At 41.2% G+C, this 15,128-nt stretch overlaps 1 protein-coding gene across 3 annotated transcripts in view; it reads left to right on the top strand.

Annotated features, from left to right (window-relative positions):
• The window catches only part of BICRAL (BICRA like chromatin remodeling complex associated protein), a 77,201-nt gene that overhangs the window by 40,741 nt on the left and 21,332 nt on the right, over positions 1-15,128 (top strand). For 2 of the 3 annotated variants that reach the window (XM_060110718.1, XM_060110720.1), the window contains 4 exons: positions 1,610-1,655; positions 2,287-2,335; positions 2,424-2,492; positions 5,982-7,661. In XM_060110718.1, the coding sequence (XP_059966701.1) occupies positions 1,615-1,655; positions 2,287-2,335; positions 2,424-2,492; positions 5,982-7,661 (1,839 nt within the window). In that variant the 5' untranslated portion in view covers positions 1,610-1,614. Of the gene's footprint in view, positions 1-682; positions 777-1,609; positions 1,656-2,286; positions 2,336-2,423; positions 2,493-5,981; positions 7,662-15,128 lie in introns of those variants that run through there. The other variant, XM_060110719.1, reaches the window with a different exon arrangement.

The raw sequence follows: 15,128 nt of genomic DNA, 5'->3' as shown, positions 1-15,128 counted from the left end.
ACACGGGTTCGTGCCCCGGTGCGGGAGGATCCCACATGCCGTGGAGCGGCTGGGCCCGTGAGCCATGGCCGCTGAGCCTGTGCGTCCGGAGCCTGTGCTCTGCAACGGGAGAGGCCACAACAGTGAGAGGCCCGCGTACTGCAAAAAAAAAAAAGTCGTATTAGTAGAGTCGTCCTAGCATGCCCCTGAGCACCTGGACATCTGAGTGCTAGATGCAGATTTCACTTAGCCTGCTGTGCCTTTCACAGTTTTGGCCATGGATGTTACCTTTTGATAAGCTTTCCCCACTCTGACCTCCTCCTGTCTCACTCATCATCTCTCCTCTCCACTGATGATCCACTCAAGTGGATTGTAATCGTCCGGATCATTCAGCAGCTGAACCAATTCTCCCATCAACGGGAAGGTCCCACATCGGGGGATACTTACCCCTTCCAGACCCTTCCTGAAGACAGCAAGTTTCCTTCCATGTGGCAGGAATACATTTTATATTTGTTTGGCCTTGTGACTGATAGGATGGGAAGTTGAGGGGAAGTGGAGAGGAGATGGCAGTTTTAACCGAGAAAAAAAACTTAGTAGAAACTCTGCCTCTGCCTTCTTCGGGCGTGTCCCTCTTCTGGGCATCTCTTCAGGATTTCATTCCTCCGTCCAACTGCCGTTTACAACTGCCCTTTCCAACGGCTCCAGAACTCTTGGCCTTGGCATTCCGTGATGTAAATTATTCCACGCATGGCTGGAAATGTGTTTGAAACAGTGTTGCCAGGTGCCGGATCACTAGTGTAAGTTTCCTGGATCTCAGGGGAGGGAGGAGAAAGAAAGGGGGAGAACTGCTCTTGGAATTTACACAGTTGTTACTGTTTCAGCCAGAGCACAGTGATTGCGCTGGTTAAGCTGGATACTATCGATGGTTGGGGAGAGAGAGAGATTTCGGCTTGGAGGTGGGGTGAATTTGGGGTTGAGGGTTTCTACTTTAAAGAGTCCAGTGTTGGGATGCAGATTGTTTGGAACTGAACAGTTGGCGTTACTGCTGTAGAGGGAGGAACTTGGGACCTTCAGGGCAGAGCCTGTCTCAGTACTGCCTGGGGCGATGGTGCCTCTTCTGTCTCAAAAAGTAGGGACAACTGACTTTTCTGTTTTCCTAAAGATGGCCAAAATATGGCTAGAAATCCAGATTGCTCACCAGGTTTGGAAATATCCAGTGACAAAATTCAAAGACCTCTGTATGCATGAGATTTTTTTCTAAAACAAAAATACGATTTCTCCTCTTGTTCACTGTGTACATTTTGAGGAAGTTACTGTTCATGGTTTACCGCCCCTTTGAGGAATCTGTGTGTGAGTGGTTGCTGCCAACTATCCTTGATTTGTCTAGATTGCTTTTTGACTTGTAAATTAAGGATTTGTGTTCAATAAAAACAATTTAAATTGAATACTTCATCTCTTGAATGACCACAAAAATTTAAAAGTCACATTCATAATAAGCAATTAGAGGGAAAACTCACATGAATTAGTTATTTATCTAGGAAAGTATAAGGTATATTTTTGTGTTGCATTGATGCTACTGGCTTTAATCTGCTTTGCTGAAACAGTGCTTTCTTATTCCTTTTCTTTATAGTTGTCATGGATGATGATGATGACTCGTGTCTCCTTGATCTTATTGGGTAAGATGTTCATTCCAAAATAAGGGTAAATCAAATGTGTGAGGTTTGTTGTACTAAAACAACCTAATAAGCATATTAAAACCAAGTGGGTTTTTTAAATAAAGATTAAATAATCATCATAGATATAGTAGGGAGACAAAGTGACATGGATTAACATAGGGGTCATAATTAGGTAATCCTTTATTAAATTTATTTTATAAAAAATCCTAGGAGGGGCTTCCCTGGTGGCGCAGTGGTTGAGAGTCTGCCTGCTGATGCAGGGGACACGGGTTCGTGCCCCGGTCCAGGAGGATCCCGTGTGCCACAGAGCGGCTAGGCCCGTGAGCCATGGCTGCTGGGCCTGCGCGTCCGGAGCCTGTGCTCTGCAACGGGAGAGGCCACAACAGTGAGAGGCCCGCGTACCACGCACACACACAAAAAAATCCTAGGAGGCAGAAATGAGTGATAATGGGAAATGGAACATCAAAATGAAACAAAACAAAGCCAACAAAAAAACTACTAATAGTTTTAAAACAGGGAGAGGATTTTACTCAAACTAATACATCATTTTCTTTTTCCCCTGTAAAAATGAACCCTAAATATAAGTAATGTATTTATTTGCTGTTTTCTCTTTTTGGCTGTTGTTTTCTAGAGACCCCCAGGCATTGAACTATTTTCTACATGGACCTAGTAATAAATCGGTAAGTAATACTCAGACCATCATAGGCATACATTTTGTTTCTTCTTCAGAGTCAAAGTGATCACTTTTTTGAATTTGTACTTTTGCAGAGCAATGAGGACTTGACTAATGCAGGATATTCTGCAGCCAATTCAAATTCAATTTTCGCCAACTCTAGTGTGAGTATTGGAAACTGAATGCAGTGATCAGATGTTTCTGTCTCATTGATGCCTAGTGAATTGAAGCTTTAATTGCCTTTGTATCATGATGGGAATCCCTACTTTGTCTTTTGTAATTGACACAAGAGGAAAATCTATTGAATTTTGTTGACATTTTCTACTTTTAACTTAGTCTATTAAGATTTTTACTTTGCCATTTTCCTAAGGTTTCAACTTTCTTTCTAAAATGCCTCAGAAACGTTATAGCCTGAGAAACTTATATTAGAGTCTTTTGAATGTTGTTACATAACCTTTAAAAAAAATCATTCTGTATTGTGGTTACTTTCCAATCATTCTCATCTTAAACAAGGAGAAAGATCATAGTAGCTGACACCTACTGAGCGCTCGGTATGTTCTTGGCACTCAGCGCTTAACATATATTGACCTTGTTACAATAATTCCATGAAGTAGGTTCTATTATTATCCATATTTAAGGATGAGAGAACTAAAGGTTGGTATTTACCCAGTATTACACAGCCAGGAGTCGCAAGCTAGGAATCGAACCCAGGCCACCAGGTTCCAGGGCGCAGGTTCTTAAGCTCTAGGAACATCTAGACAAGAAATCTGACCTGAGGGCAGGGAAGTCCTGCCTGGAAACTATATCCAGATTGCTGTGTTTAAGCCTATGTTACTTTAATCTTTTCAACTGCTTTGTTCTACCATGGATGGTAGTCCAGAGTCCGACCACCCAAGTCTGAATCCTTGCTCTGCCACTTACTAGCTTTATAACCTTGTATCTATCACTAAATCTCTAAGACTCAGTTTCCTTATTTGTGAATCCAGGAGAATGATAAATCTACCTCATAGGGTGGTTAAGATGAATGGACTAGTCCATGGAAATCAGTTGACACAGTGCTCAGTTAATGTTAACTTATTGTCATCATCAGGGTCTTTATTTTCTTCATCCATAAAATGGAATAGTATTCAGAAAGTCCTTGGGAATGCACAGTTCTTTATAAAGTATTTGAGTATGTGTAAAGTATGTTAGATCATAACATGCAAGACTCCTCCACATGCTAGGGGTGGCTTTAAAGCCACAACACTGATTTCCTGTAAGGTTTATGAATTAGTAGCAATTCTGAAATTCATTCTGAGTGGGCAATAACTGCATGTGATGCCATTAAACCCATAAAGTAGACACTGAGCCTGTTTCCCAACACTAATGATTTTTACTTACCAGCTCTCCCACTTCCACGTAAGTATTAATTCTAACTCTTCAGGCTGCTTCATTCAGGATGTATTTATTGTAAACGTGAGTTGCATCATGTCAGTAAAACATTTTAAAAGCTTTTAAAAATATGGAATTTCAAATCTATGGTCTGTTAATTTGTGCATTGTAAAAACATTAAACTGTACCACCACTCAGGAGATAATCCACTGTTGCCTTGATATTTCTCTGCAAAAACAAACAAACAAACAAACCTCCTTGCTTTCAGTTGCTTTTTCCCACTTCCTTTCAAATGACTGTTCAAGTCCTAAGGTGGTGTCCACCTAACTGAGGCCACATTAGTCCCGTTTCAACTGTTGATTGGGTGTCGAGTGAACTAGTCTTGGCTTTTCTACCTGGGTCTCCCCATCATCTAGCCCCCAACACACCTTATTAGCCTAGGGCTGAGAATCTCTATAGTTTTGAAAGTTGGACTATTCATTCTTTTTTTTTATTCCTTTGGCTGCGCCATGCAGCTTGTGGGATCTTAATTCCCCAACCAGGGATTGAACCCAGGCCCTGGCAGCTAAAGCGCCAAGTTCTAACCACTGGACCCCCAAGGAATTCCCTGGACTGTTTTCTTTTTTTTTTTTAATTTTTATTTATTTATTACTTTTGGCTGCGTTGGGTCTTTGTTGCTGCGCATGGGCTTTCTCTAGTTGCGGCAAGCGGGGGCTCCTCTTCCTTGCGGTGCGCGGGCTTCTCGTTGCGGTGGCTTCTCTTTTCGCGGAGCACGAGCTCTAGGTGTGTGGGCTTCAGTAGTTGCGGCGCGTGGGCTCAGTAGTTGTGGCGCATGGGCTTAGTTGCTCTGCGGCATGTGGGATCTTCCCAGACCAGGGATCAAACCTGTGTCCCCTGCATTGGCAGGCAGATTCTTAACCACTGCACCACCAGGGAAGTCCTGGACTGTTTATACTTGATTGATCTATTTTTAATTTTTTTCTTCATCTTTTTAAAATTTTTAATTGTGTTAAAAATATATATAACAACAAATTCACCATCTTAACCATTTTAAGTGGACAGTTCAGTAGTGTTAAGGATATTCACAATGTCTTCACCTTATGTTAAATAACGACTGATTCCATTTTTTTTTTCTTTTATAATTTTGACATATCCCATGATAAACTGCTGGCCAGCAGCGTGGCTCTTATCTATCAGTGACTGAGTTCAGTTCCCTTCATTTGCCTGTGTTATTGTCTCTAGTTGGAATGCGCAGTCCTTAAGGACTCATTATGGACAGACACAAACGCACAAGTGAGCGCTTGACAAATGTTGACCAACTTTTACTCTTGAATAGGACATTGAAATGGCTTTTAAAGCATCATAATAAGCTGATAACTTCTAAGAAATCAAGTAACTATTCACTCATTTCATATGGGAAGCTTGTTTTTATCCAGGCCGATTTTGCCTGGAGTGGGGCAGGTTAGAACTACGGGAGTTTCGAGAAACCTTTAAAGTCAAGGCTGGATCGGGGATACCTTCTGGACCTCTAGTAGAACCACACTCGGAACTCTCAAAGCTCACATCTACTCCTGTGGTACAAAAACTAGACACTGCTGTGTCCTGGATACACACATACCCTAGGCTGAGTCCCACTCAAGCTTTGGACTTGGGAGCAATCCTGAAAAAATTAAGCCATGCCACTATCTAAAAAATAAAGCTAAACTCCAGGTAGTCATGAGTATGTTGGCATTATTGATCTGTTGTTTCCTATAAAATAATTTATCAGAGCAGTGAATGCATATACTTACAAAAACAACATTAAACATCATTAGTAAGGAAATCAAGTATCAGAATAAGGTGAGCAGAGCTTCCCTGGTGGCGCAGTGGTTGAGAATCCGCCTGCCAATGCAGGGGACACGGGTTCGGGCCCTGGTCCGGGAGGATCCCACATGCCGCGGGACAGCTGGGCCCGTGAGCCGCAGCTGCGGAGCCTGTGCTCCGCGACGGGAGAGGCCGCGGCAGTGAGAGGCCCGCGCACCGCAATGAGGAGTGGCCCCCGCTCGCCGCAACTAGAGAGGGCCCACGCACAGAAATGAAGACCCAACACAGCCAAAAATAAATAAACAAATAAAAATAAATTTATTTTTTTAAAAAAAAGAATAAGGTGAGCGGTTTGGAGAGTTGTGCCTGAAAAGCAGACTGTTATGCTTTATTCATATTCAAAAGTGAGATTAGTTTTTTGTTTAAGAATCTCTTTCCAAGGTTAGATATGCCATGTAACATCCTGCTTATTTTTTTAGAATGCTGATCCTAAGTCATCCCTCAAAGCTGTAAGCAGCCAGCTTGGAGAAGGGCCCAGTGATGGACTGCCACTTTCAAGTAGCCTTCAGTTTCTTGAAGATGAACTTGAGTCTTCTCCTCTTCCTGATCTCAGTGAGGACCAACCTTTCGACATTCTTCAGAAATCCTTGCAGGAGGCCAATATCACTGAACAGACATTGGCAGAAGAGGCATATCTGGACGCCAGTATAGGTTCAAGCCAACAGTTTGCACAAGCTCAGCTTCATCCCTCTTCATCAGCATCCTTTACTCAGGCTTCTAATATTTCTAATTACTCAGGTCAGACGCTGCAGCCTATAGGGGTGACTCATGTGCCTGTTGGCACATCGTTTGCAAGCAATACAGTGGGTGTGCACCATGGCTTTATGCACCATGTGGGGATCAGTGTGCCCAGCCAGCATTTGTCTAATAACAGTCAGATTAGTGGTTCTGGTCAAATACAGTTAATTGGGTCATTTGGTAATCAACCTTCCATGATGACTATTAATAACCTAGATGGATCTCAAATCATATTGAAGGGTAGTGGGCAACAAGCCCCATCAAATGTGAGTGGAGGGCTTCTGGTTCACAGACAGACTCCTAATGGCAACTCCTTGTTTGGGAACTCCAGTTCCAGTCCAGTAGCACAGCCTGTTACCGTTCCATTTAATAGCACAAATTTCCAAACATCTTTACCTGTGCATAACATCATCATACAAAGGGGTCTTGCACCAAATTCAAATAAAGTCCCAATTAATATCCAGCCAAAGCCTATCCAAATGGGCCAGCAAAACACATACAATGTGAACAATTTGGGAATACAGCAGCACCATGTTCAGCCAGGGATCTCGTTTGCCTCTGCGAGCTCACCCCAGGGCTCAGTGGTTGGTCCGCACATGTCGGTGAACATTGTAAACCAACAGAACACAAGGAAGCCGGTCACCTCGCAGGCCGTGAGCAGCGCTGGGGGCAGTATTGTTATTCATTCTCCCATGGGCCAGCCTCACACACCCCAGAGTCAGTTCCTCATACCTACAAGCCTTTCCGTCAGTTCCAACTCGGTACACCACGTCCAGACCATAAATGGGCAACTTCTTCAGACTCAACCCTCTCAGCTCATTTCTGGCCAAGTGACCTCAGAGCATGTCATGTTGAACAGAAACTCTTCCAACATGCTCAGGACCAACCAACCATATTCTGGACAGATGCTGAACAACCAGAATACCGCCGTCCAGTTAGTGTCTGGGCAGACGTTCGCCGCCTCTGGAAGTCCAGTGATAGTCAATCATGCCTCTCCTCAGATCGTTGGTGGGCAGATGCCCTTGCAGCAGGCATCGCCAACCGTCTTGCACCTGTCCCCTGGGCAGAGCAGCGTCTCCCAAGGAAGACCTGGCTTTGCCGCCATGCCCTCGGTGACAAGCATGTCAGGACCCAGTCGGTTCCCTGTTGTCAGCTCATCCAGCACTGCCCATCCTAGTCTTGGGGCTGCGGTTCAGTCTGGTGCATCAGGATCACACTTTACGGGAGATCAGCTGACCCAGCCAAACAGGACTCCAGTACCGGTCAGTGTGTCTCATCGTCTTCCAGTTCCTTCTTCCAAATCTACTAGCACCTTCAGTAACACACCTGGAGCAGGAAGCCAGCAACAGTTCTTCTGTCAGGTAATATTGTCAAACAAATGATAATATCAAACATATGTTTGGATGATTACGGAATGGAAGAGTGGAATGAGTATCTGATAGACTATAATTTTCATCCTAGGCTCCCAATTTATTATCTTAAGATGTTCAACTTACTATTGATTGCCTTTTTTCTTCTTAACTAAAATGTTTTATCCAGGGTAGTGTTGTGGTTTAGAGTGGAGACTCATGGATTTGAATCTAAGCTTAATGACGTGGAGCAAGTCTTACCTTAACTAAGCTCTCTAGAGGTTAAGTTTTTTCATCAGTAAAGTGGACATAATAATACTACCATCCCATGGAATTATTGGGAGAATTAAATGAGGTAATCTATATAAAGCACTTAGCATAGTCCCTGGCAAATGACAAATACTTAATAAGAGCCAATATTAAGACATATACTTGATGGAATGTATTATAGGCATTTAAAAGGAAAGCTTGTTTTGGATGGACTGGGTAGAGAAGTCACAGCTGTCTCTTGGGTGCCAACTGGAAAGGCTCAGGGACCCAGTGAGACTCAGCAGTGGGTAACTGGCCTGCACAGAGGGATGCATATGGAGGGAGGGATCCAGGGCAATGGATTTAACCAAGTACCTGAGCCTACTCTTACCAGAGCATTGTGCCGGTAAATGACTGTGGGCAATCTGTAAAACCATGTAAGGATTGTTTCTGAAAAGCATTTCAAAGGGTCATCACCTTTGGTCCTTCAGCCCATCTGCCGATCTTTGAACTCCTCTGGCTTTTGGTTCTCACTCATTCTTAGCATGTTCTGTAGTTCCAGCTCCATACCCCACTCCCCCACCAACCCCCTGCCGGTGGTCTACCCTCCTTACTCCTCCATTTTCCCTGCCTTTCTTCTCCACATTTAGAAGAATTCAAAAACTTCTCTCTACCATGTATATCAATATTTTTAAAACTGTATACCTTTGACTTAGTAATTCCACTAAGAATCCTAAGGAAACAAAGATTATTTATGATCAAGGCTGTTCATTGTATTACTTTCGGTGTCAAAGGTGTGTGTGTGTCTTTGTGTTTTGAAATAATGTCAGGCTTATAGAAAAGTTAAAGTTTCGAGACTAATGTAAAGAATTCTCATATACCCTTCACCAAGATTCCCCAGATGTTAACTTTTTACCCCATTTGTTTTATCCTTCTTTCTCTCTTTCACACACACACACACTTACACACACAAACACACACATACACATAGTTCTGAGAGTAAATTGCAGGCATGATGCCTCTTGACCCCTACATACTTCAGACTTCAGTGTGTATCTCTTAAGAACAGGGACATTCCCCTACATAACCACAGTACAGTCATCAAAACCAAGAAAAACAGCATTATTACAATATTATCATCTAATCTACAGACCTTATTCTGATTTAGTCCATTTTCCCAATAATGTCCCTTACAGCAAGAGAGAATAAATTATATTATGTTTTGTTTTTATGGTCTAGGATCACTGCCTAATTCTGTTGTCATGTCTTTAAATCGGAAACAGGTTTTTTTTTCTTTCTTTCTTTTTTTTAATTTTTGGCCATACCGCGTGTCATACAGGATCTTATTTCCCCAACTAGGGATCGAACCCACGCCCCCACAGTGGAAGCGTGGAGTCTTAACCACCGGACCGCCAGGGAAGACCTGGAAACAATTTCTTCATCTTGCTGTCTTTCATGACCTTGATTGTTCGTTTGTTTGTTTGTTTGTTTTTGGCTGTGTTGGGTCTTCGTTGCTGCGCGCAGGCTTTCTCTAGTTGCGGCAAGTGGGGGCTACTCTTCGTTGCGGTGCGCAGGCTTCTCATTACGGTGGCTTCTCTTGCTGCAGAGCACAGGCTCCAGGCGTGTGGTCTTCAGTAGTTGTGGCACGTGGGCTCAGTAGTTGTGGCTCGTGGGCTCTAGAGCACAGGCTCAGTAGTTGTGGTGCATGGGCTTAGTTGCTCTGCGCCATGTGGGATCTTCCCGGACCAGGGCTCGAACCCGTGACCCCTGCCTTGGCAGGCAGTTTCTTAACCACTGTGCTACCAGGGAAGCCCGACCTTGATTTTTTTGAAGAGTCAAACCAATTGTTTTGTAGAGTGTCCCTCAATTTGGGTTTCTCTGATGTTTCCTCATGATTAGATTCAGATTATACATTTTTGGTAGGATTGCCACAGAGGTGATGGATGTGTCCTCACGATGTGAACTTGTCGCATTCCTGGTGATGTTAACTTTGAACACTTGCTTAAGATGGTGTCTGCTTCATGTGGCGTCTGATGCATAGTTAATAAGTTTCTTCGGGGAGTTACATTGAGATTATGTAGATAACCAATTTCTTGTCAAACCTGAACACACTAGTTTAAGCTTTCATTGATAATTCCTGACTGAATCAGTTATTACTAAATCAGCTGTTACTGTGACAGTCACCAAATAGAGACTTTCTAATTCCATTGTTTATTCTACATTAATTGTTGGCATTCTACTCTAAGGAAGAGTTTTTCTGTCTCCCCCTTTTGCTTATGCCAGTATGGACACATAGGTTCTTATTTTATTTCATGTGTTAAAAATTGTTACAATCAATTTTTTTGATGCTCAAATTGCTTTGATGCCATTGGGCACCCCTCCAAATTGGCTGCTGGTCCTTCTGACATGTTTCCATCATGCTTTGAGCACTTCCTTTAATTTCTAGCAAAACATGATGTTCCACGTTCGTCTTTCACTTTCCCTGCCCCTGCCCTGTGATCAACCACTTGAGGGACCTTGTTCCTAGTGGAGAACAATATTTAGAAGCCAAGATCTGAGCTGGGACTTATATGTATTTACACATACACAACATCTATAGCTGTCTATCTATCTATATTAAAAACCATGAGTTCATACTGATACTTTCAATTCTAATCCAGTACCACCAGGTTCATTATTCAAGTCTCCTTTTCCATATTTGTAGCTCTCTTTTCTACAGTGAGAAAGCCTGCCCCACAATATATTTGCTTATTTGCCCAATCCTAGAAAACAAAGAAAATAGTTTTAGAATTGCTAATTCATAGCAGTGTGAAAAACAAACCTACTTCAGACTTCAGTATTGGTTTACATTCTGTCTTTAACCTAAAGGTGTATAGTCAAAATACTGTGTTCAACACCTGAAAATACCACAACATTGTAAATCAACTATACTCCAGTAAAAATTAAAAAAAAAAAAATACTGTGTTCAAAAGTTACTAGAGTTAGTACTTTTTTTTTCCTCCCTTGGTATGGTTATGCTATTCTTTTGAACTATACTTTTGCTTGTTTCTGTTTGCATTTCATTTTAGAATTCTTTTCCCACTACCTTTGTTGATTTTATCTATGTAATTTCTTTTGAATGAGTGAACCATTAGCATGGTCCCAAAAGCCAGGGCTATGCAGAAAGTGTGCTGGGCAGTCTCCCTCCTCCCTGGCCTTTCTCCCTGCTCCCACCCCTCCCTCCATCCTTTCCTGCCAGTTCTCATCCATCCCCTATTTGCAGCAATCTCATTAGTTTCTCCTTTATTTATCCTCTGGTTTTTTTTTCACACAGATAAGCAGATACATGTATATTTTCTTATTTCCCCTCCTTTCTTACTCAAATATAGCATACTATAGATAGATATTCTTCTATACTTTGGTTGCAAAAAAGTTTTCTAAACCCAATATAATAATTCTCCAATAGTAGGAGGATTATTGGATATAATGAAGTATTATGTAGCCATTTTAAATGTTTTTGAAAAATAATTAAAGATTTGGGGGAAGGCTTACAAAGTCATTTTAAGTGTGCAGTTAAATGTGAAATATTTTAAATGCACATTTAACTGTAAAATATTTAATAAGAAATTTGTTTTCTCTTTTAGAAAAATGATGAAAGACAATATGGTGAACTAGAAAATAGAAAACCCTCTTGCTTACAAAACATCCAGAAACTTGATTAGGAGGAAATGTACTGCTCCCTTAACAGCAGTTTTCTGAGTGGTAGAATTACAGATACTCTTGTTTTCTTCTAGTTTTAAAAACTTACCCCACGTAGAGGAGGTGATACCTGGACAGCATTTATCAACATATTGATGCATTTTTCAAAAATAGGTAAAACATGCCATTGGTAATCATTAGAAACAGTTCCAAAATAGTTTAGAATGAAAAGTAAGTCTTCCTCTTCCAGAGGCCACCACTGTTTCTAGGTTCTTTCTCTTCCCCCAGATATGTCCTCTGCATATACAGCACAAACGTCACATATATACTTATCTCTGCAACACACCATACCTGTTTTTACTTAATTATAGAACTTGAGGATTACTTTATACCTATATATATTGATCTGCTTTACGTTTATTATAATCAATTATACATAATCAGCCACAGCATGGTCATTTCCTTTCTTTTTCTTTTTCTTTTTTTTTCAATAATGCTTCAATGAGGGGGAAAAAAAATCTGTCTTTCTGACTCCCCAAAGTTTCAACTATCCAAAGGTAACAAGAAGCCTATACCGGCAGCTCCAAAGTAATTTTTAATGCCAAAGAGTATTGGGAACTAGATCAGTTTAATGCCAAAGAGTATTGGGAACTAGATCAGTTGCATTATGTCCTGTGTGTTCTGCTGCAGGTTTCCAGAACAATTAAAGTATCAGGTGTTTTGGATTAAGGAAGACACAGCCTTGGAGGCAACACAAGTTGGAAAAATAGTGTTGAGGTGTCATCTAACATTTAAACTCCTAGGACATCCAGAGACATTTACAGTGACTCTTTTTATAATTTCTGTATAAAGTACTTTATAGAACCTTGTAATGACCAAAAATACCATTATCAGGGGCCTTCAGTGTTTATCTATTTGGAGAAATTTAATATGTAAAGTTTTGATACTATAAAACATTAATATTAGAGAACAATGAGTTTTTAAATATAAACTTTATTTTTGGTATAGATAATACATTTATTTGGTTCAGAATTCAAAAGGTACAGAAAGTTGTATACTACAGTGAAAATTTCCCTTCCTCCTGTTCCCCAGGCACACAGTTGCCTTCAGGCAACCAATGTAACCAGCTTCTTGAAGAGCGAACTTAAGTCCCCACCCCACATTTTCCATTATGAAAATTTTCATAACCACAGAAAAGTTGGAAGAGTACCGTGAACCTATTCACCTAGATTCACCAGTTGTTTATGTTTTGCAACATTTGCTCTGTGTGTGTCTCTCTCTACACACACACACACACACACACATACGCACACACTCTTTTCTCTGAACCTTTTGAAAGTAAGTTGCAAATGGTATGACCCTTGACCCCTAAATTCTTCAGCAGGTATCTCCCAAGAACAAAGACCTTCTTCAACACAATCTCAGTATTACTATCACCCCCAAGAAATTTAACATTAACGTAATAACATTATATCAGATTCCTTCCAGTTGACTCAGTAATGTCCTTTATGACAATGCCTCACTCTAGAAAGCAGAGAACACTGATTTCATTTATTGTCACATCTCTTTAGGCTACAGCAGCCTGGATCAGTTGTCTGGTAGGGTGGCCCTCAGTGTATCATCTGATTGTTTCCTCATGATTAGATTCTGGCTGAATGGTTGGCACATAATGTTGATTTTTCCCATTATGGGTGATTCCGATGTGATCACTTGGTTACGGTGGCCCCCTGCCAGGTTTCTCCTTGAGGTATTCAAAGGTATCTTGTTCCCATGTAAGGAAGAAATGATCTCTAGGATGGTGCTTTGGGACCACGTGACTCTCCTGTTTCCCGGCCTCTCACCCAGTGATTTGACTCCATTGGTATATATTGCATTAGTGGTTGCAAAATGCTTTTCTACTTATATTATCCTATCTACTGTTATTGACTGGGATTTTTCCATAAAAAAGAGCTTTTTCTTCTCACATTGTGTGTGGGTTTAACACTATGAAATCATAGTTGTTTTTTTGCATTAATTTAAAAACTTTATTACAGGGAATTTTAAACATGAACAAAGACAAGTTAGTGTAATGAGCCCCATGCTCAATCAGCTCCAGTGCTTACCAGCTCATGGCTATTCCTGTTTCATCCATACCCCACTCAGTCTCCCCTGCCCAGTATTACTCTGAAGCTAAACCAGACATATAAGTTCATCTGTAATATTTTAGTGTATATCTCCAAAAGGCCATGTATTCTCTTTAAAGTTAACGTTGCAATTTATTGCTTTCATTATTCTTTTTGATGCTTATATTGTCCCAAGTTTGGCCTACTTAAGGCCTACTTAAGCTGACTTCTACACTTCTGACACATTCCCACCTCCTTTGAGCGCTTTGAAGCACAAGATATTGTAGGCATGTCTTGTGATTACCTTGCCACAGACCTAGAATCAGCCATTTCTCTAAGGAGCCCTGTGAATTTAAATCTCTTAATGCAGAGAGTCATTTACAGGATTTAAACTTTCTTTTAAATGGATTAATATTTCAAAAGTTAGTGACAAAGAAGGCAGTTTGCAAGGGTTTAGCCTATCAAACAAAAGTAAACAAATTATTTTAAGTCCAAATCTCTTTAGATCACTGAAAGTTTTAGTAGATTTTAAATTCCTTGAGAGCAGCACCTACTGGTGCTTTGCGGCGCTTTGCTTTGCATGTGAGATTTCCAAAGCGATTACCACTGAAGTCTCCAGCCTGCCCTGCCCCTCCCTAATTCCTTTCCCCATCCAGCTCAGCCTGCCTACCTTACTGTGGAGGCACTGTATTTTCAGATGCCCAGACTTCATAATCTAGATGTTCTTGTTTGTTCTCTTCCTCTGTACCTTTAATAAGTTACAAATCCTACAAATTCTTCTTTGAATGTCTTATATCCATTCTTCCCAATAATAATGAAAATAAAGATCATATTATTAACAACTGGTACATGCAGGGACTATCTGTATTATTTCTAATCCTTACTTTGGGGCTACAAGTAACATTACTGTTCCCATTTCACAGTCAAGGAGATGGAGGTTCAGAGCATGGGCAAGTTGCTGTAAAGGCAGACTTCACCAGCTAGCTGTCTCTACCACACTGCTTCCCTTTTCTTTCTTTTCTACATCTGTACCCTGAGCTAGACTTTAAGAGGGACAGCAGTATAACAGGGAAAACAAGAGTTGGAACAGGAGTCAGCTCACTTGCAGGTCCTCCTCTGCCAGTGATTGGTTTTGTGATCTAAGTTCCTATCTTACATTCTGAGCCCTAGTTTTCTCTTTTTTTTTTTTTTTTTTTTTTTACACCTTTGCATTTTTTTTATTAGTTTCTGCTTTATAACAAAGTGAATCAGTCATACATATACATCTGTTCCCACATCCCTTCCCTCCTGCGTCTCCCTCCCTCCCACCCCTCCAGGCGGTCACAAAGCACCGAGCTGATCTCCCTGTGCTCTGCGGCTGCTTCCCACTATCTATCTACCTTACGTTTGGTAGTGTATATATGCCCATGCCTCTCTTTCGCTTTGTCACAGCTTACCTAGTTTTCTCTTG

The sequence above is a fragment of the Mesoplodon densirostris genome, chromosome 10 (assembly GCF_025265405.1).
Source record: "Mesoplodon densirostris isolate mMesDen1 chromosome 10, mMesDen1 primary haplotype, whole genome shotgun sequence".
NCBI lineage: Eukaryota > Metazoa > Chordata > Mammalia > Artiodactyla > Ziphiidae > Mesoplodon > Mesoplodon densirostris.
This window is presented reverse-complemented; position numbering and strand designations above follow the sequence as displayed.